Here is a 20,751-nt window from a genome sequence, read left to right on the forward strand (position 1 = left end):
ACCTTTGGAGGGGTCTCTTTTGATTCCATAGATGCTAGACAAGCAAATACCCTATGTTATGGGAGAAGAATGTAAAAGAACTTTTTAATGTATTATTATTTTTTGTCTACATGCTTGCCTTGAAAGTGGCTGAGAAGAAAAGTGGGTGGATACACTCAGGACTGTGTTGAGGAGTCCCCAGGGAGAAATAGGATTTAAATTGTAACCCTTTTTCCCTTTTGAATTTCAAATAGTTACTTGCACGTGTCCTGTAAACTAAGGTGCTCCAAATAAGGGCTGCTAGCTGGAGAAGACGCCAGGGACTACAAGGGGAACATCACTACAAAGAGAGTGGGAGCTTGGATAGTAACCAGAATAATCTCAGAGTCTTTAAGGGAGGGCTGATTTCATATACAACTGGGACAATGTTCCTAACACTACAGCAAACCTGGAGAAAATTAATGTGCGTTTAACCTAATAAGCTGTGTAAGGTGTAGGATGGCAATAGCTAAGCGGAAACACTGGATGAGAGATAGACAACAATTCAAAATGTACCAAAAATCCTTTATGCACAAATAAATTCATCTCAGTGTTATTTGTAATAGTGAAAAATTATAATCAATCCCTTAATAAGGAAATGGCAATGATAACCAATGGGATAACCTAGTGGAGTAAGTGCTGCTATTCAATTATGCTTATGAAAATCATAATGGAAATAAAATGATATGAACACTGCACATGACACTATAAGAAGTGAAAAATCACGGTACAAAATTGTGTATATGATTTTTTTAAAACCCTGAAAATATACACTGGTAGAAAATATACCCAAATATTTACAATTGGTTATGTTTGAACAATTGAAATACAAATTTTTCCCACTTTGCAAATACAATAAGAACACACTACAATAAAATCAAAACACTAAAATATAAGGCCTAAAACTGACTAGACTCAGTTGCCAAAATGCCAAATTATCTTTATTTTGTTGAGATAGTTAACAATATAAAAAAGTTTACATTTCTTCATTGTCATATTTTTACCCAACTTTTCAAAGATTCAATAGTAGAAACAGCCGAATGCCGCTACAACACAGAATAAACTGTCCTAAAAAGCAAACAAAACAGAAAACACACGCAAATCCAGAATGTTAGTGCTAATGAAGGGCTAAGGGCAGCAAAGGCAATGAAATGAACATCATCTCAGATCCCTGCCAGTTTTCAATCATGAAGGTTTTTTCCTTCTTCAATATACAGAGGGTTTCCAGAATATAGCTATAAAGGTGCTTGCTTCAGGGTAACTACAAAATTGCTTGCTCAAAGGGTAGGATGGGTAAAGAATTAGACTTTCTGAAGGTAGGAGTATACAAACTAATGAACTTTATTTCATAAAATGAGTATTCCCATTTTTCCTGATTTATCACAGAAATAACAATTATGAAATGCTTTGAGTTTCTTGGAATAAATGCATAACTATATTATAACATCACAGATAAAAATAACAGCATCCTGGGGTGGCTCAGTCAGTTAAGCACGGACTCTTGATTTTGACTCAGGTCATGATCCCAAGACCATGAGATCGAACCCCATGCTGGGCTCTGCGCTCTGCTAAAGATTCTCTCTCTTCCTCTCCTTCTGCCTCTCCCCCTGCACGTTCTCATTCTCTCTCTCTCTCAAATAAATAAATCTTAAAAAAACGTAATAGCACCTTGTCATAAATTCTGGGTAAGGGCAAATGGTCTCTGGGTGTTTGTTCTTAATTGATAAAATTCATTTATCTATCTTTTAACTAAGAATCACAAAATGTTTTCCAGATCCCAGTTAAACTTGTTAAAACACTTTTTAAGTAATTAAAGGAGTTCCACCGGCCTTAGTGACTCCTGAGATCAACAAATCTCACCTCTAGCCTCGTACTACTGGGAGAAAACAATCTAAACTCAAGTACCTGATTACTAACCAAAGCCAAATTCTTTGGTTAAGCCCAGGTCCCTTTTCCTTGGGTGGGAGAACCATGAGCTGTGTCCTGCAACAGTGCTATCTGTGGTGAAAAACTTGCTTTTGTTTTTTTTTTACTTTCCAGGCCCTTATGGACTGATAATTTTGTAAAATACAATAAAAAGTAGTAAATAGGAAAATGAGATGAAAAAAGAAACACACAAAATATAGCCTAGACTTTTTACTATTAGATTTAATTTAGATTAGATTTAATCAATATAAAATTACTTTGTCAAATTCCTATAAGAGTTTCTAAACTCTTACACTCTATGTACTTCTCTCACCTATAAACAGCATCTGTAAACAAACAGCTCAAGGACTGGCACTGGTCTGTGGATCCCACTTTGGCCACCTTTCTACAGGACTGCCCAGAGTTCTCCATGCCTGTCACATTCATCGTTCTATCCCTTGCACCTCCAGGGGAGGCTGGCACCCAATGGGAGCTCAGAGTATTTGGTGAATGAATGAATTGCATTGTATAAGGACTCAATAACTCCAAAAAGCATTAAAAATCATCACCTTAGCTTGACCCTTCCCCTAGAGAGCAGATAAATGGGATTTACATAGTACTTCCTACTATTCAGCCCTTGATCTCTAAGGAAGTTGAACATAAAATGAAACTTTGATAGGACCACAGAATTTTAGAGCTAAAAGGTATCTCAAGATCATCAGCACAAGCAGCTTCCAAACCTGGCAGTAAGCATAATCATGTGAGTAACTTTTTTAAAAATTTAGATTCATTGATTTAACACCAGACTTATTTGATCAGAATCTACTTGAGTAGTGTTTTGGCATCTGTATTTTAAACAAGTTCCCCAAATTATGTTTAGGAAGCCACAGCCGTTCTTTGGGAAAATCTAATTCAGTTTACTAATGTTACTGATACAATCAGAGAGAAGTCTCATGACACCTGAAGTCTTTCAATTAGAAAGTTACAGAGCTGGAATTGGAACCCGTTTCCTAATTCACTCAACAAGTTTCTGTTCTATTCTATACTTTAATTCTGAGTCTACTAATTCACAACTTAGGAGCATTCGGAAAGAGAAAGGGATCATTTCTGGAAGCAAGTATAACAATATATGATTAAAATATATAAAACATTCAGCCAATAATGTACCAATGTTTAAATGAAACCTCTTTTTAAAAATTTCTCTTTATTTTTGCTTAGTTTTGAGAAATAGCTTTAAGATGAAATAATTTTATTACTGAATGAAAATCATCTTTGCTCATGAATCCCTGCCACCCAATTTCTTTTCTTTTCCTTTTTTTTTTTTTTTAAAGATTCTATTTATTTGAGAAAGAGCAAGCACGAGTCAGGGGCAGAGGAAAAGGGAGAATCAGACTCCCTGCTGAGCAGGGAGTCTGATACTGGATTCAATCCCAGGACCCTGAGATCATGAGCTGAGCCGAAGGCAGATGCTTAACTGACTGAGCCACCCAGGCACCCCACTGCCAACCCAATTTCTTCATACTTGGCCAAGTGCCACATGTCTGTTAGCACTAAATAAACATATGATATTCTCAAAATCAAACTTGTGAAGAGTTATGTCATCTGTACACCTACAAGTCTCCTTGCCTATCAGCAGCACGTTAGATTTCTTCTGCCTTAGTAACACAGTAAAGGAACAGTAAAATCATTTCATCCAGGAGTCTAAGACATCTAAAACTAAAGTGACCTCATATCTTAATGATATTAGTTTGACTTGGAATGTCCACATGTCCTTGGAAAGGAAAAAAAGGCTTCCAAATAGACTTACATTCATGAAAACATCATGAGTGTAGTTGTCAGTGTCGGCATCCCAGAAACAGCGAGCCGCCATGCTGGAAAGTCAAAGAATGAAGAATTATAAATAATATAACAAGGACCTGAACTGTATCTATTTACCATGAGCAAAAGTCTTCCTTGATACATTTTTTTAAATTTAAATTCAATTAGCCAACATATAATACATCAGTTTTTGATGCAGTGCTCAGTGATTCATTAGTTGCATATAAAACCCAGTGCTCATCAGATCACGCGCCCTCCTTAAGGCCCATCACCCAGTTATCCCCTCTCCCCCACCCACCTCTCTTCTGCAACCCTCAGTTTGTTTCCCGGAGTCAAGAGTCTCTCATGGTTTGTCTCCCTCTCTGATTTCTTCCCATTCAGTTTTTCCTCCTTCCCCTATTGTCCTCTGCGCTATTTCCTTGATATATTCTTATAGATCAGTGCTTCTAAATCTTTTCACAGGTTGGCACACAGAAAATCCTATTCATACAGCAGAATATACTGGGTAAACTAGAAGGGACTGGAATCATAGATGTCACTGGAGGTAACAGCCCAGGGACTCTAGCAACCCCAGACTCTGACCGGCTGCCTGACAGCTTACAAGTCAATACCTTGAGTCTTTGATATTTTGGGTGGGAAGCTGTCATAGATTACTTCAGCCAAGATATTTTTGTGTAACTTCTAGAGGAAATAATACCTAAGACTTACGACTGAAATCCTGCACAATAATATAAAAAAGTAGGTCTGGAAAGGACCCAATAGATTATTTAGTCCAACCTGATCATTTTGTAGAGCTCCAGAAAAGAAGGGGACTAACTCTGAACTAGAACTCAATCTTCTAACTAGTTCTAAAACCAGTATTCTCTCTACAGAATTGCTATGCTACCTCTGAATTCTCAAATTAGCCATTCTTTCCCCAAATCTTGAGTAAGAAAGAATACTAGGCAAAATTAAAGCCAGTTAAAAGATGGAAACAATTTATGGAGTGCTTGGCTGGCTCAGTTGGTGGAGTATGCAACTCTTGATCTTGGGGTTGTGGGTTCAAGACCCATGTTGGGTGTAGAGACTACTTAAAAACAAAATTTTTTAAATAAATAAATAAATAATGGAAACAACTTAAATGCACAGTAGTAAATGGTAGAGGAAATCATGGTATTTCGTGGCAATGAAATTCTATGCAGCCATTAAAGAGATATTTACAAAACACTTATAAAAAAGTTTATAAACTTTACAAAAAATGAAAATATGTTCACAATGCAATGTTAGGTGAAAAAAATACAAATGTTCTTACATTTTAATTAAATGTATGTATGAGTCATCATTAGCATTTTAAAGATGTCATGTATTTATTTTATAGAGAGAGGGAGAGGAGGGAGAAGAGCAGAGGGAGAGGGACAAGTAGACTCAGTGCTGAGTGCAGAGCCCTACACGGGGCTGGATCCCAGGACCCTGAGGATCGTGACCGGAGCTGAAATCAAGAGTCAGCCACTTAACTAACTAAGCCAACCAGGCGCCCCTGTAAAGTAGGTACTGTTACTATACCCATTTAATAAATATGGAAACTGAGTATCAGAGAAATTAAGTAAACTTGTCAAGTTCAAACAAACAATGACAAAGCTTGGCTTTGAACCTAGGCAGTTCAGCTTCAAGTTGTAGAGAGAGATACACATATATCATAATGATATGATACGTTCTTTTTTTTAACTCAGTTTTATGCCCAGCGTGGAGCCCAACATGGGGCTTGAACTCACAATCCTGAGATCAAGATCTGAGCTATCAAGAGCCGGACATGCCTAATTGACTGACTGAGCCACCCAGGTTCATTTTTGAAAGTGGTTTATTTTTTTTTAAGTTTTGCATAGAAGAACTCTCCCATCCTGATATTTCACACATTAAGTCAAAAAAGTTTCACCTATTTCTAAACTGCAACAGTAACAATGTGAAATAAAATCAACCTACTCATCACCAACAAGTATTTATTTAGCAACTACTATATGTCCAAAAAGAATAAAATCTGCCTCAATCCTCAATCCCCAATTAGGTGAAAAAAATTAACACATAAAAAGAATAAGATAATGTAGAGTTGATACTAATTTATAGGTTATCAGGATTCAAAAGAATTGTAAAGCCTGTCTAGTCCAAGTCCAAGTCCAAGTCGTATAACATTTGAACTGAATTTGTAGAAGTGCTACAGAAGTTAGAGAATTTAGACAGGAGAAAAAGCCAAAAAACACTTCATGAAGGAAGTGGTACTTAAGCTGAGTTGAACCAAGTGAAGGCAGGAATATAAAAATGTACTTAACATTTGTTGAGGGTCTATTATATATGAAGCAAAGTGCTAGGTGCAAATGATACAAAGATGCATAAAACGCAATCCTTGCCTTCAAAATTCAGTCTATATTCATTCCATTTGCCAATAAAAGGAACCAGGGCTCCTCAGAGAAATGACTAATAATTCCAGGCGTAGGGCTAGAAATGTGTAAAATAAACCTGAGACTTCTGGGCCACACCCAAAGCCTGGGCTATACAGGGACAAAAATGCTGTATTTAAGTATATATATTTGTGTCAAAAGGACTCAGAAGTATGATGGAACAGTTTGTAGCAGGCCAATGTTCCCACCAAGATTAATTAGCAAGGCTGGATAAAATGAATCTGAATGCAGCTGAAGCAAGTAAGACTAGGGTAGCCAAAATTCCAGAGAGAGGTGAACTGCAAGGAGGTAAGCTGATACCCTGCATCGGAATTCTCCCTGGGGCATTTGCCCAAACCAGGCACAGGATTAGAAGCTAAGAATACAGGCTTTGCCCAGCCCAGCTAGAGAACCAATTACTCAGGGAAAAAGAAACCAGCCAAGACTGCTGGCAGACTTGCACGGCTAGGGAGATAAAATTGGAGACTTGAGGGACCAAAAGGAGAAAGTAGAACTGAGCCTGTCACATGGTAGGTTTTCCCCTCAAGACATGTGCTGAATTCCGAAACTGAAAGCCAAGTATGGTAGGCAAAATAATGGCCCTCTCAGCAAATATATCTATGTTCTAATCCCCAAAACCTGTGAATATGTTACCTTATATGGCAAAAGAAATAAAAAGAGTTTTATTTTTATTTTTTTAAGTTTTTTTTTCAAGATTTTATTTATTTAACAGAGAAAGAGAGAGAGAGCACAAGCAGGGGGAGCAGCAGGCAGAGGGAGAGGGAGAAGCAGGGAGCCCGATGTGGGGCTCAATCCCAGGACCCTGGGACCATGCCCCGAGCCGAAGGCAGATGCTTAACCAACTGAGCCACCCAGGCTCCCCTAAAAAGAGTTTTAAAATAAAAAGAGTTTTACAGATATATGATTAAGGATCCTGAGATGGGAAGAGCATCCTGGATAATCTGGGTGGGTTCAGTGTAATCACACAGTCCTTATAAAAGAAAGGAAGTGGTGAAGCAGAGAAATATCTGAAGATGCTATGCTGCTGGCTTTGAAGATGGAGGAAGGGTAAAGAATGCAGGCAATCTCTAGAAGCTGAAAGAGGCAAAGGAGTGGATTCTTCCCTACAACCTCCGGAAGGAATGCAATCCTTTTTTTTTTTTTTTAAAGGTTTTATTTATTTATTTAACAGAGAGAGTGAGCATAAGCAGGAGAAGCAGCAGGCAGAGGGAGAAGCAGGCTCCCCACTGAGCAGGGAGCCTGATGTGGGGCTCGATCCCAGGACCCTGGCACCATGACCTGAGCCGAAGGCAGATGCTTAACCAACTGAGCCACCAAAGCACCCCGGGAATGCAGTCCTTCTAATACCTTGATTTTAGCTGAATGAAACCCATTTTGGATTTAAGATCTCCAGAAATGTAAAATAATATTTTTATGCCACTGGGTTTGTGATAATTTTTTTAAGTTTATTTACTTATTTATTTATTGTCATCTCTACACCTAATGTGAGGCTCAAACTCATAATCCTGAGATCAAGAGTCGCACTCTTCCAACTGAACCAACTAGGTACTCGTGATAATTTTTTACAACAGCAATAGGAAACCAATACACTAAGGAAAAAATGTTGAAGTAAAGAGTAGTTTTATACTGAGGAAACAAGTATAAAACTTGGTACCTGATGGGGGTGGGGTCTCAATGAAAGTTCCAGGGTCTTAGTTGAAAGATCTGGAGGGCTACGTTCAAGAAAGGAGGGTGAACTGAAGGTAGGGGGAGCATCAAATCAAAATTGCCCCCTAACCTCAACTCTGCTTAGTACCCAATTGGATTAAGGTAAGCAGTCCATAGTCTACCTGAATGGAAAAGGAAAGAATAAAGCTCTCCCTGGAAGACAGTACTATTATCTGGAGGTTCTATAATTTTTTGACACAATGTCCAAGATTTAAACCAGGCCTGCTGAGAGACAGAGTCACATAAAGGATTAGCAAGAAGAAAAAAAATCAGTGGAAACAGAATCAAACATGATCCAGATACGAGAATAAGCAGACAATGACTATGAAATAACTGCTATGACCAAAATGTAAAAAAGGAGGAGAGAGGGAGGATGAAGAACATAGATAAAAAGTAATTTCACTGGCCTCCCTGACTGGTAATGCAGCATGCACGTGCTACAGGTTGGTGGTCAGAGCTGTGACCAGAGCGTCTGTGAAATGCACAAAAGTGCAAAGGCTGAAGAAGAGGAACATGAGAACACTCTGGATTAATCAAATTACAGGGGCCTCCCAGGAACACGGCTTGAAGTACCCAGCATTCACTGTCAATTTAGTTAAGTGCCAGGTGGAGCTCAACAGTAAAGTACTTGTGGATCTAGCCATCTGTGAACCAAAGACTTTTAAGTCTTTGGCTGCTTTGGCCAAAAGGAGGTGACAGGAAGGATTTGCTGCTGCCTTGGGCCATAGGAAGGAGCCTGAAAGCATATTTTCCAGAGGAGTGCAGTATCACTGAGGGCAATTCCAGCACTGCCTGCCCTTTGCAGCTGAGTGTCTTAGGAAAAGGTTTTTCCCCCTGATGATCACACTAACTAAAATAGGGGCTAAAAACTACTCATCAGGGGCGCCTGGGTGGCACAGCGGTTAAGCATCTGCCTTCGGCTCAGGGCGTGATCCCGGCGTTATGGGATCGAGCCCCACGTCAGGCTCCTCCTCTATGAGCCTGCTTCTCCCTCTCCCACTCCCCCTGCTTGTGTTCCCTCTCTCGCTGGCTGTCTCTATCTCTGTCAAATAAATAAAAAATCTTTAAAAAAAAAAAAAACTACTCATCAATAGTATGTAAGTTTGATCAACAATTGTCTTGATTTACATTTTAGTAACAGACATGAGAGAAAGGCCCCTTCCTCCCTCATCAGGACAGATTCAGAAATCTCTTACACAGGGGCTCCTGGGTGGCTCAGTCATTAAGCGTCTGCCTTCGGCTCAGGGCATAATCCCAGGGTCCTGGGATTGAGCCCCCCATCGGGCTCCCTGCTCCGCTGGGAGCCTGCTTCTTCCTCTCCCACTCGCCCTGCTTGTGTTCCCTCTCTCACTGGCTGTCTCTCTCTCTGTCAAATAAATAAATAAAATCTTAAAAAAAAAAAAATCTCTTAAATTCTTCAAATAAAGCTCATGTCTGGGTGCCTGGGTGCCTCATTTGATTTCACTAGAGAACTAGAATGAATAAAAAAGAATTAAATGGATATTCTAGACCTGAAAAACATAATAACTGATATTAAGAATTCAGTTAGTGGATTGAATAACAGATTAGACACAACAGAAAAGAGAATTAGTCAACTGAACGGTCAATGGAAAAATGCCCAAAAGGAAGCACAGAGAGAAAAAATAAAAACTCAGAGAAGAGCATAAGAGACATGTGGAGTATAGTAAAAAGAGCATCCCAATCCAAACACAGGTAATTGGAGTCCAAAAAGAACAAGAGAGAGCAAAAAGAGAGGAAGCAATATTTAGAAAGTTAAGGGCCACACCTAGTGCCCAGATGTTAGTTTCTAATGCCATTCTCCAATAAAATGAACGAGAGCTCTTTGGAAAAATGGCTAATTATAGGGCTGGGGTTGGGAACGAATAAGATGAAGCATCTTATAGTGCCAGAAAGTAAGGACGTGCTCAAAAAAAACCCACAATATGGGCACCTGGGTGGCTCAGTTGGTTAAGTGTCTGACTCCTGATTTCGGCTCAGGTCATGATCTTGGGGTCATGAAATTTAAGAGATGTATCAATTGAATGCAGCATGTGGCCTTTATCTGGATCCTGCTCTGAACAAATTGTAAAAATATATATAAACACATAAATACATACACACAAATACACATATATACACATATACAGTTGATCCTTGAACAACTTGACTTTGAACTGTACAGGTCCACTGATATGCCGATGTTTTTTCAATAAACACAGTACTGTAAATATCTTTTCTCTTCTTTATGATTTTTAAAATAACAATAACATTTTCTTTTCACTAGCTTACTTTATTGTAAGAATACAGTATATAATACCTATATAAAATATGTCTTAATTGACTGTTCATGGTATCAGTAAGGCTTCTAGTCAACAGAGGGCTATTAATAGCTCAGTTTTTGGAGAGTCAAAGCCATATGCATATATAAAAAGTTATTTTTGACAGTGCAGGGGTTGGCACCCCTAACCTCCACATTGTGCACAAGAGTCAACTATATATGAGACAATTGGGGATATCCGAACACTAACCGAATATTATATAATATTAAGGATTGACAATATTTTAGATGCGATGATATACTATTATGTTAAAAAGGGTCCTTATATTTTAGAGATATTATATACTGCTGTATTTACAAATGAAATGGTATGACGACTGGAATTTGCTTCAAAATAATCTGGTGGGACAGGGAGAATAGGTACAGGTATAAATAAAACAACACCCGTAGGTGCTGATAAACTTTGAAGCTAAGTAATAGAAAAATGGGAGTTCCTTAGTCCCTGTAGTTTCGTACATGTTTGAAATTTTAGATGATAAAAGTTTTTAAAAAGGAAGTGGCAGTAGTTTTGAATGCTATGCTTTAGAGTTTGGCCTTATCACATTTAACAAAGGGGATCATAACCAGCTTAAGGAGTTTATATTTGACAGGGTTTAAAATAAACTCTAATGAGTTTACGGAAGAGGTGTGCTTCTGAAAGACTGGTCTAGTATACAAAATGAATTGTAGAGGAGAGAGACCAGAGTCTGGCAATGCTGATAAGGGGCTGCTAAGTAAGCCTGGCAGCCAGATCACAGCGTACAGGGCGGGAAAGAGTAACGGCTCAATACGACAGAAGAGGACTTCGAGTTTTTAAGCCAGAGTTAATAGAACCTTTGTAATACTGTGAAAGACAGAGAAATTAAAATGGCAGGCTGACTGAAGAAGAAGGGAGAAGAAATTTGCAACTGTATTTGAACATGTTGAATCTGAGGTGATAGAGTAGTAAAGTATTTCTTTACGTCTTTGAGGTGAGAAAATCTAAAGCCTTTTTTTTGCCCAAATGGGAGGAGGCACCACGGTGAGGAGGACTGTGCCAGAAGTCAGAAGGCTAGGCGCTACTTATCTGACACCAGCCAGATACAGAATTTGGAGCAAATCACACTGATCCTCAAAAGTGTCATCCATATATTAAGGGGCGTAGACACTAGAAAATATCTATAGTCCCTTCCAAATCTAACATTTTATAGTAAAAATTCTCAGTGATACTATGTACAATGTATTTATAAAATTCGTTCAACAAATACTTCAAAACTTTCTTACAAAATATTATATATTCAGTACTGTTTGCAAAGGGAAACAGAAGACTAACACCTGGGCATAGGAAAAGACAGGAAATACACATTTTGAACTCTCCAATACATGAACGACAGTTTGAGGTCATGAGAATGAATGAGCTCATTGAGAAAGCATTGAGTAGAGCAGAAGAAAAAGAATTGAGCCCTGAAGAAAGCTCACAGCTTTGGCAATGCAGGGGAGAAAGAGGAACCAGGGAAGGAAAGGGTTAGAAAAACAGAAGACAAACAAGTTAGATAAGTGACATCAAGGCCAAAATAAACTGGAATGAATATTAAGAAATAGAAGCCCAAGAGGCGCCTGCGTGGCTCAGTCAGGTAAGCGTCTGACTTCGGCTCAGGTCATGATCCCAGGGTCCTGGGATGGAGCCCCCGCATCAGGCTCCCTGCTCAGCGGGGAGCCTGCTTCTCCCTCTGCCCCTTCCCCCGCTCATGCTTGCCGCATGTGCGTGCGCCCACCCTCTCTCTCTCTGAAATGGGTAAATAAAATCTTTTTTAAAAATTATTTAAAGGGGCGCCTAGGTGGCGCAGTCGTTAAGCGTCTGCCTTCGGCTCAGGCCATGAACCCGGCGTTCTAGGATCGAGCGCCGCATCAGGCTCCTCCGCTGGGAGCCTGCTTCTTCCTCTCCCACTCCCCCTGCTTGTGTTCTCTCTCTCACTGGCTGTCTCTCTCTCTGTCAAATAAATAAATAAAATCTTAAAAAAAAATTATTTAAAAAAAAGAAACAGAAGCCCAGGCCAAAAACAAGAGCTACAAAAGAACTACTACATATGCTAATAAGGAGGTCTCAGACAATTTTAAAGAAATTAATTTGGAATGATAGGAACAAAAACCAGGCAAGAAGTATTTAGGAAGGAAAAAAAAAAAAAAGAAGGACTTGAGGAAGAAACATATATACATACTGCCGTACTCTACTTAGGAGCATATATACATAAACCCTAAAAGACCTACTGGCCTACGGATACTACGAAAAGTGAGTTACATTGCAGAGCTCGCCCACACTGTCAACCTCTCTGTTCAGTGCCAGGGTCTTTTTGGCTCACAGCTGCATTTTGTTATACTGTCCTTTCCTCTCACTCCTACAGAGACGCAATCTTACTGAATTGTCAGGAGGATGAATACTTAATAAAAAACATTTCAGAATAAAAACAAGAAGGAAAAACCAACTACTCACAATACTCCTTCACCTCTTTGTTCTCCAATCACTACTTGTACCACCACTTTATATCGGTCAAATCCCATTTCTAGAAAGAAAAATAAGAAAGTTATCTATAAGTGAAAGTGGTAAAGTTATTTAATGAAGGTGAATTTGCCTAGAAATGGACATAGGCATTCAGTCCACAAGGACTGGCTGAGTAGGATGATAAGCTTGGGAGTCAGAAAGACTTGAGGACAAATCTTACTTTGGTAAATAAGTCAGTCAGCTTGCCAAGTGTGTAACCTTAGACAAGCTGTTCACCCTTTTGGCTTAAGTCTTCCTCCTCTGTTAAATAGGAATATTATAACCTACCTCCTTGGGGATGTTGTGAGGTGAGATGAGATAAGATATAATACATTGACCTTAAAAATAAAACTGAAAGGTATTTTACCAGCAAAAAATGGGTTTTTCAGGAAGGGCAGAGAATTATAATTCAGGACATGAAAGCTATAGCAAAACCATAGGCAAGCCCAGGGAACAAAGAAGCAGCTGGTTCTTTTATAGAAGAGAGAAGGAGGTCAGGAGGGCTGTTATAAACAAAAAGTCCCTTGAAGTAAACCAGGAGTGGGAAATGTAGTGGCTTTTCACTGCTGGAATTGTGACAGTCTCTCATTGGCAGGGCTGTTGCTGGACAAGGAGAAAGTCTCTCTTCCTCCTGCTGGGGTAGTAGAAGTACAGGCTTCTTCCTGTTGAGCTGATAAGGAGTGGAACGGTATTAGAGCTCCTCCTTCTGGCCTCCCAACTCCATTTTAGTGAGGTTTCCCTTTATTTTCACAAGTAATACATAAAGCATCTAGAACAGTACTGATGATACATACTAGTTTCTCAATAGATCTCGGCCTCCTTCCTTTGTCTCCTACTCTAAGTCAGGTACTGATAGGTCCTCAAAACACAGAGATAAATAAGACACTCTTCTTGTGACGCCTGGTGGCTTAGTCGGTTGAGCGTCTGCCTTCCGCTCAGGTAATGATCCCAGCGTCCCAGGATCAAGCCCATCGGGCTCCTTGCTTGGTGGGGAGCCTGCTTCTCCCTCTGCCTGCCACTCCCCCTGCTTGTGCTCTCTCTCTCTCTAACAAATAAATAAGTCTTAAAAAAAAAAAAGATAATCTTCTTGCCTTAAAGAACGCAGAGTAGTTGGGAAGGCAAAAATGAAGAATAAAATGAAAAAACAACATATTAATAATTCCAAGCAGGGGTGCCTGGGTAGCGCAGTCGTTAAGCGTCTGCCTTCAGCTCAGGATGTGATCCCAGCGTTCTGGGATCGAGTCCCACATCAGGCTCCTCTGCTGGGAGCCTGCTTCTTCCTCTCCCACTCCCCTGATGTGTTCCCTCTCTCGCTGGCTGTCTCTCTGTCAAATAAATAAATAAAATCTTTTCAAAAATAATAATTCCAAGCAGAGCTGCAGCTGCAGCTCCTTCCCTTATCTGGACAGTGGGGAAGGGATGACCAGAAGAGACTTCTTGGAGGATGAGATAAATGAGTTGAGTCTTGAAAGACAAGTAGGAATTTAATAGGCAGACAATGTCTCCATTCTATGGAGAGGGAATAGCATGTGCAAAAGCACAGAGTATGGGGTATTTAGAAAACTGTAAGCTGTTCAGTAAGGGAGAAAAGAAAACCACAACTTAAGATTCTGGAGTATAATGCTATGGCCCAGCACAATTCTGCTGCTTCCCCAGAAACTATACTGCTAAAGCAGCAAAATCCTGAAAATTCTCACTAACACCAAATCTGGAGAGAAGAAAACTGAATGGGTATCTGTATCTTCCCCCTATTCTAACCACGGAATAGTGGAAACAGTTGGAGGGGGATTAAAAAAAAAAAAAAGGAAAGGAAATGGACAAAATAGAAACATAGCCAACTCTCTTTGATCAAAATAAAGGTTCCAGGATTATATAGCACATTAGGCAAACAATCTGAAGACTACAGGTCCCCTCCCAGGTGAGACATGAATCTTAATTCAGGATACTTGACAAAATCTCAGGAGACAGAGCCCAAAATACTGCACACAGCTCCGCAGAGCTTCCTCTTTCTCCTACCCATTTCTCTGCATCCTTTTCTGATACCGATGCAGCTAGACTATTAAATACCCAGCACTTCAATTGTAGTTCTGAGGGAAAAAATAAAATAATCTCAGATATGGTGGGAGAGTACAAAAGAAATCACCCACACCATGTTGGATCATTTATGAAAAGAGCAAATGGAAAACCTGAAAACCACACCACAGCAGAGTAAAATGGAAAGAAGAGTGGCAATATGCAATAATGCAGCAAGAAAAACAAACAAAAGAATAACAGGAAACAAAAAACAAAATACTGTTTAAAAGACACAAACAAAAACAAACAAAACCCTCAACCTAGGAGATAATATAAACCAAGGAACAAAGAGAAATTCTTCACAATTGATTCACAGTATATAATATAAGCTCATAAATTCAAAAAATGAGAACTCAATCAGATTATATTCAACAGAAAAATGAAAAGGAAGATCACACCCCTAAGAAACAAACTGAATATTCACACAATATCAGTACAGACCTAAAAAATTAAAAATGGCAAGGAACAGAACCGACACAAATGAAAATTGAATTACTGGCTTAAGATAATCACAAGTAAATATCAAAGGAAAGGGAAGAAAGTATGGCACAGAAAAGCTAATAGATATGGAAGATAAAGATGATTCAACATATTGGTATGTTGTCCTAAAGAAGAGAACCTAACGAATGGAACAGAAAATGTTTTCAGAGATACAAGAAAATTTTCCCGATATGGAAAAAATAAAATCCACAAATTGAAAGATATAAAATGCTCACTATCAAGCGATATTCTAAAAAAGCTATTGAGCATCAAGGTTAAGGATGGGATCAGGTGGCTTTAGATTTCTCTACAGTAACAGTCAATGCCAGAAGTCAATGAAACAAAGTCTACAAGATTCTCAAGAAAATAAGTTATCACCTCAAAATATTATATTCATCCAAAAGATATTCTGGTTTAAAGGCAAAATGCAGACATCCTCAAACATGAAAGAACCCAGAAAATGTAGCATTTCTGAGCCTTTCCTGAAAAAACTTACAACAAAATCTCATCAGGTAAGAACCAAACCAAAATAAAGAACTCGGCAGTGCAAATGGCATGATAAATGGACTAAACAGTGAGCAATCATTCCATTTAAGTATAAAATGAATGCAAAAAATATATATATATGTATATCTACAGAATGAATGCTATGTCACTATGTGAAACAGGTCTATAGTACCCAATTGTAATTAAGGTATTTATTTTTATGTATATAAACATAGAAAAGAGGTCTGATATGATGTTCACCTAATATTAATGATTATCTTTAAATATTGATATTGATATGTGGTGGTGGCATTTGAGATGATTTTCTAATTTTATTTATTTTTCTACACTGTTTAAATGTATTTATAATGGACATGTATCTTTTTCACAATAATTTTAACAGTGAATTTTCAATAAGAAGTAAAAATAGGGGCACCTGGGTGGCTCAGTCGGTTAAGTGTCTGCCTTCGGCTCAGGTCATGATCTCAGGGTCCTGGGATCAAGCCCGAGTCGGGCTCCCTACTCAGTGGGGAGTCTGCTTTTCCCTCTCCCTCTGCTCATCTCCCCACTCATGTGCTCTCTCTCTCTCTTTATCACAAATAAATAAAAAATCTTTTAAAAAAGTAAAAATAAAAATAGTAAAAAAGTAAAAATAAAAAAAAATTAACAGTAGTTAATTCTGGGTGATAGAAATACACAGAATTGCTATTTTCTTCTTTGTACTCTTGTATATTTTTTAATCTCTAAAAATTAAAATAAATTAAGAAAAAGAAAAAAGTACACCAAAACATTAAACAGTAACTACCTTTGGGTAATGGAATTTTATATAATTTAAAAAACTTAAATGTGTACTTTTCTAGATGGTCTAGGTTAGTACAATGAAAATGTATTACTGTTACATAGACATTTTCTTCTCTCCAAAAAGTGTTCTATTTTTAAAAAGGTAGATAGGACTTTTCAGATGGTATAACATTATTAACAAAAGAGGGGCACCTGGGTGGTGTAGTCAGTTAAGCATCTGACTCTTGGCTTCAGTTCAGGTCACAATCTCATGGTCATGAGATCCAGCCCCACCTCCAGGTCCACACTCAGCATGGAGTCAGCTTAAAGACTCTCTCCCTCTCCCTCTGCCCCCTTCCCCCTCCCCTGGCGCATGCACACACACTTTCTCTCTCTCTCTCAAATAAATAAATCTTTCAAAAAGAGAGAGAGGCAGAGACAAAGAGAACAGGGAGAAAAAGCACGAGGTGTGTTCTATAGATGGAGAGAGCTTAGCTAGAGTGGAGAGTTGAGTCTGGTGACTAGTCAAGGACTCAACAGGAGAGATGGGCTGAGACCAGACAGTGAGGGTATGAATGACAGGCTAAGGAATATATACGTTGGTAAGAAAAACAACCAAGAATGATGGGAGAAAGGAGTCCTTGTAACCTCTGGTCTTTCCCACACTGGAATTTCTCAGATAGTGCATGCATACAATGTTTTATTTCATATCTTTAACTTTCCCACTATCTGCAAAAACCCCATGAGTAAAATTTACCAAATATTTGAGAAGACTAGACATTGAAGAAAAATTGTGTTTAAAAGAATCCACAGCTTACGCCCATTGTTTAAAGATAGGGAAGGAAACAAAGGAATAAAATTTAATGTTTGAAGGGAACATATTTCCAATTATCACCACAATTACCTTTTAATCTGTCTTTAATGGTTTCTGATAAACGTTTTGTGAGCTGAGGCATTTCTTCTGGTGAGTACTCAGCATTTGCCAGCTCCTCCTTAAGCACGGCATGGATACATTCTTTAACCACAGAGGGTCTGAACCTAAATGAAACAGTTTGAAACATCTAATTGGTAACTCCAAAACTTCAGTTTACCCTCACAGCCCAACTGCCCCCAGCCTTTGTCCCTAGAACAATTTAATTCCTCTTTTTCATGCTTTTTATTATAAAAGTGACATACACAACTTAAGAAAACAAGTCATATTCCTGATTTATACCTACAGCCTGGACCTTTCCCCTGAACTTCCGACCACATATTCCAACACGTATTCCATCTGGATGTCTAATGCACAACTAAAGTTCATACAGCCAACACTGAGCTCCGGGCTGTCTCCTCTCTCCAAAACTCTATCAGTCGATGGTAACTCCATTCTTCCAGTTGCTCAGGCCAAAAACCTTGAGGTCAGTCTTGCTGACTTTCTCTCTCACAAACCACATCCTGATTCATAAGCAAATTTTATCAGTTCTACCTTCAGAATAATCTAAAATTCAATCACTCTCACCACCCCACTGCCACCAGCTTGCTCCAAGCTACCATTACCTCCTGCCTGGATTACAACGGCTCCACTCCAGTCTCTCTGCCTCTGCCTTTGCCCACATATCCTGTGGAACATAGCAACTAAACTGGTCCTGTTAAAATATATGTTGGATCATGGTACTCCTCTATTCAAAATATCCCAAATGCCTGGGGCGCTTGGGTGGCTCAGTCAATTAAGCATCTGTCTACCTTCAGCTCAGGTCATGATGTCAGGGTCCTGGGATCAAGACCCACGTCAGGCTCCCTGCTCAGCAGGGAATCTGCTTCTCTCTCTTCCTCTGCTCCTCCCCCCGCTCCTGCACGCTCTCTCTCTCAAATAAATACATTAAATCTTAAAAAAAAAAAATCCCAAATGCTTCCCACTTCACTCAGAGTAAAAGCAACATCCTAACTGTGACTTGCACAGCCCCATAGGACCTACCCTATCAAACACTCTGACCTTTCTATTACTTTCCTGCTAGTTCTCTCCACTCCAGTCACACTGGTCTTCCCTATGTTCTTTGACCACACCAGGCATGACCTCAGTGCTTCTGCACTTGCTGTTAACCTCTGCCTGAAATTCAAGTCTCATTCTATATGCATAGCTATCTCCCTCACTACTTTCAAGTCTTTATTCAAAAGTCACTTTCCCTAGCCACCTTCTCTAAAATTTCAAATTGCCCTCCTACCACATCACCTTATATCTCACTTCCTGGTACTCATTACTATCTCATACATTATATAGTTCACTTACGTATTTATCCTATTTGTTGTCCTTTTCCCCAGCTGGAACATAAGCTCCACGAGGGCAGGGATTTCTATCTGCTTTGTTCACTGTTATCTCCCCATTTCTCAGAATAGCACCCAGGGCGCTTGGGTGGCTCAGTCGTTAAGCATCTGCCTTCTGCTCAGGTCATGATCCCAGGGCGCTGGGATCGAGCCCCGCATCCGGCTCCCTGCTCAGCAGGAAGCCTGCTTCTCCCTCTCCCTCTGCCCCTGCTTGTGTTCCCTCTCTCGCTGTCTCTGTCAAATAAATAAATAAAATCTTAAAAAAAAAAAAAAAAAGAACAGCACCCAGCACATAGTATACAATAAATACTTTTGGAAGGAATAGATTATTGAATAAACGAAGACAGAGAAAAAAATTGCCCTTGATTTCACCACCCTAAAATACATTCACATTTTAGTTGTATTTATCATATATTACAACACTAGGTTCATTTTCTGGACTATATATTCTATCAGTTGATTTGTCTATTATGTGCCAAGTGACCAGAATGTTTTAGGTTTTCAGCTTATAATGAGGTATAACATTTGGTAGCCCTAGTGGTCCCTTATTGGGGGGGGAGGGGTTCCTTTTTTTAATTTAAATTCTGAAGCAACCCTTATTACTTTTTAACAGTGTTTTCTTTGCTCTCTTGCCTGGTTATTCTCACAGATGAACTTTAGAATCATTGACAAATTTCCAAGATTTGATCTGTTCTAAAAGGGGTTTTCCTATTAACAAATATACTATATCTGGCTCTTCCACTTAAGCCTTTCTCATTTTCAGTGAAATGTCAAGTTTTCTTCAAACAAATCACAAATAATCTCATAGGATTATTCCTTCATAATATATGTTAATTTTGTTCTGCTTTTGTTCTCTTTTACAACAGAAATGCAGGCGAATGGCATTCTATGCATTTAGAAACTTTTACCATGATAACTGAACATACCTTTTTTTATGTCCATTCTACCCACCAAAAAAAAAGTACTGCATGAAATTTTTTTTATCACATTATAACCAAAGTCCCTGGCTTCCAGTATTTGCCAAGCATTTGATTCAGTAGTCTGGTTTCAAGCAACAGAGGGGCTCTGTTTTTTTAATTCAATTTTTTATCTTGTGAAAATGAACTGAGTGATGGATGGATCCTAGAGCCCTAGCGGACTGTCCTCTGCACTAGACTGTGTACTTTAATTCTGGGAAGGTGGAAGGTATCACGGTGGTGGGCCAAGAACATCAGATGATACCTGGGTAAGACTTTGTATGCATACAGGTCCCGTTCCCTGCAGAGGAGTAAGCGTATTCTGGCACACGTATGCACACAGTAACCCTCGAAATGGCTGAATGGTATTCGATGCAAAGCGCTTCTTTACTGCTCTTCTCTCTATTCCACCCATCTCCTTTCCTCTGCCCACGTCCAGGGTCTCCTAGGGCCAACCATTCCCACTGCGCTAGCCTTAGGCGCTCCCGGCGCCCTAACACTGCAACTGCAGGTCGGGTCCTCAGCTGCGCAGAGCAGCTGGAAGCTCAAGAAAGATAGCGTCCCACCGTCCGGGCTTGCCCCTTCTTCTCCAGCCCCGGCCCGCCCCCTCCCCGGCTCGCCCNTTTTTTTTTTTTTTTTTTTTTTTTTTTTTTTTTTTTCCCCCCCCCCACACCACACACACAACCCATCCGTTACCCGCCTTTGCTGGAAAATGGGCCGCAGAATGTAGGTATTCTCGGACTCCCCTGCGTTCTTCTCAGTCTCAGGCAACCCGTCGGCTGTGCGCATAAGGAAGGACGCAGGGGTGGACGAGGCCATGGCTAGGGCTTCTTGGCTTAGTGTATCGCGCTGAAGGCCTAGCGGGTTGCGGCAGGGAGCTGAGAAACCGTCGCCCGGGCAACAGGGCCTCCCTGGGCCCAGATGTGACGCGGCCGCGCGCTCCCAGCAGAGCGGCCCTCC

At 39.6% G+C, this 20,751-nt stretch overlaps 2 protein-coding genes across 2 annotated transcripts in view; both read right to left on the minus strand.

Moving 5' to 3' along the window:
• PCYT1A (phosphate cytidylyltransferase 1, choline, alpha) overlaps positions 1–12,738 on the minus strand; it is a 53,620-nt gene extending 40,882 nt beyond the window's left edge. Inside the window, exons 1-2 of the mRNA XM_034660081.1 lie at positions 12,668–12,738; positions 3,731–3,794 (exon numbers count right to left, since the gene is read on the minus strand). The gene's annotated coding sequence lies outside the window, so the exon portion shown is untranslated. The remainder of the gene's footprint in view (positions 1–3,730; positions 3,795–12,667) is intronic.
• TCTEX1D2 (Tctex1 domain containing 2) lies at positions 933–20,751 on the minus strand. The gene is given in 6 exon segments (XM_034660116.1): positions 933–1,036; positions 1,039–1,081; positions 3,731–3,794; positions 12,668–12,737; positions 17,439–17,572; positions 20,492–20,751. Coding segments are annotated over 6 exon segments (456 nt in total). The 5' UTR covers positions 20,611–20,751; the 3' UTR covers positions 933–1,010.

This window comes from Ailuropoda melanoleuca, chromosome 1 (assembly GCF_002007445.2).
Source record: "Ailuropoda melanoleuca isolate Jingjing chromosome 1, ASM200744v2, whole genome shotgun sequence".
Classification (NCBI taxonomy): Eukaryota; Metazoa; Chordata; class Mammalia; order Carnivora; family Ursidae; genus Ailuropoda; species Ailuropoda melanoleuca.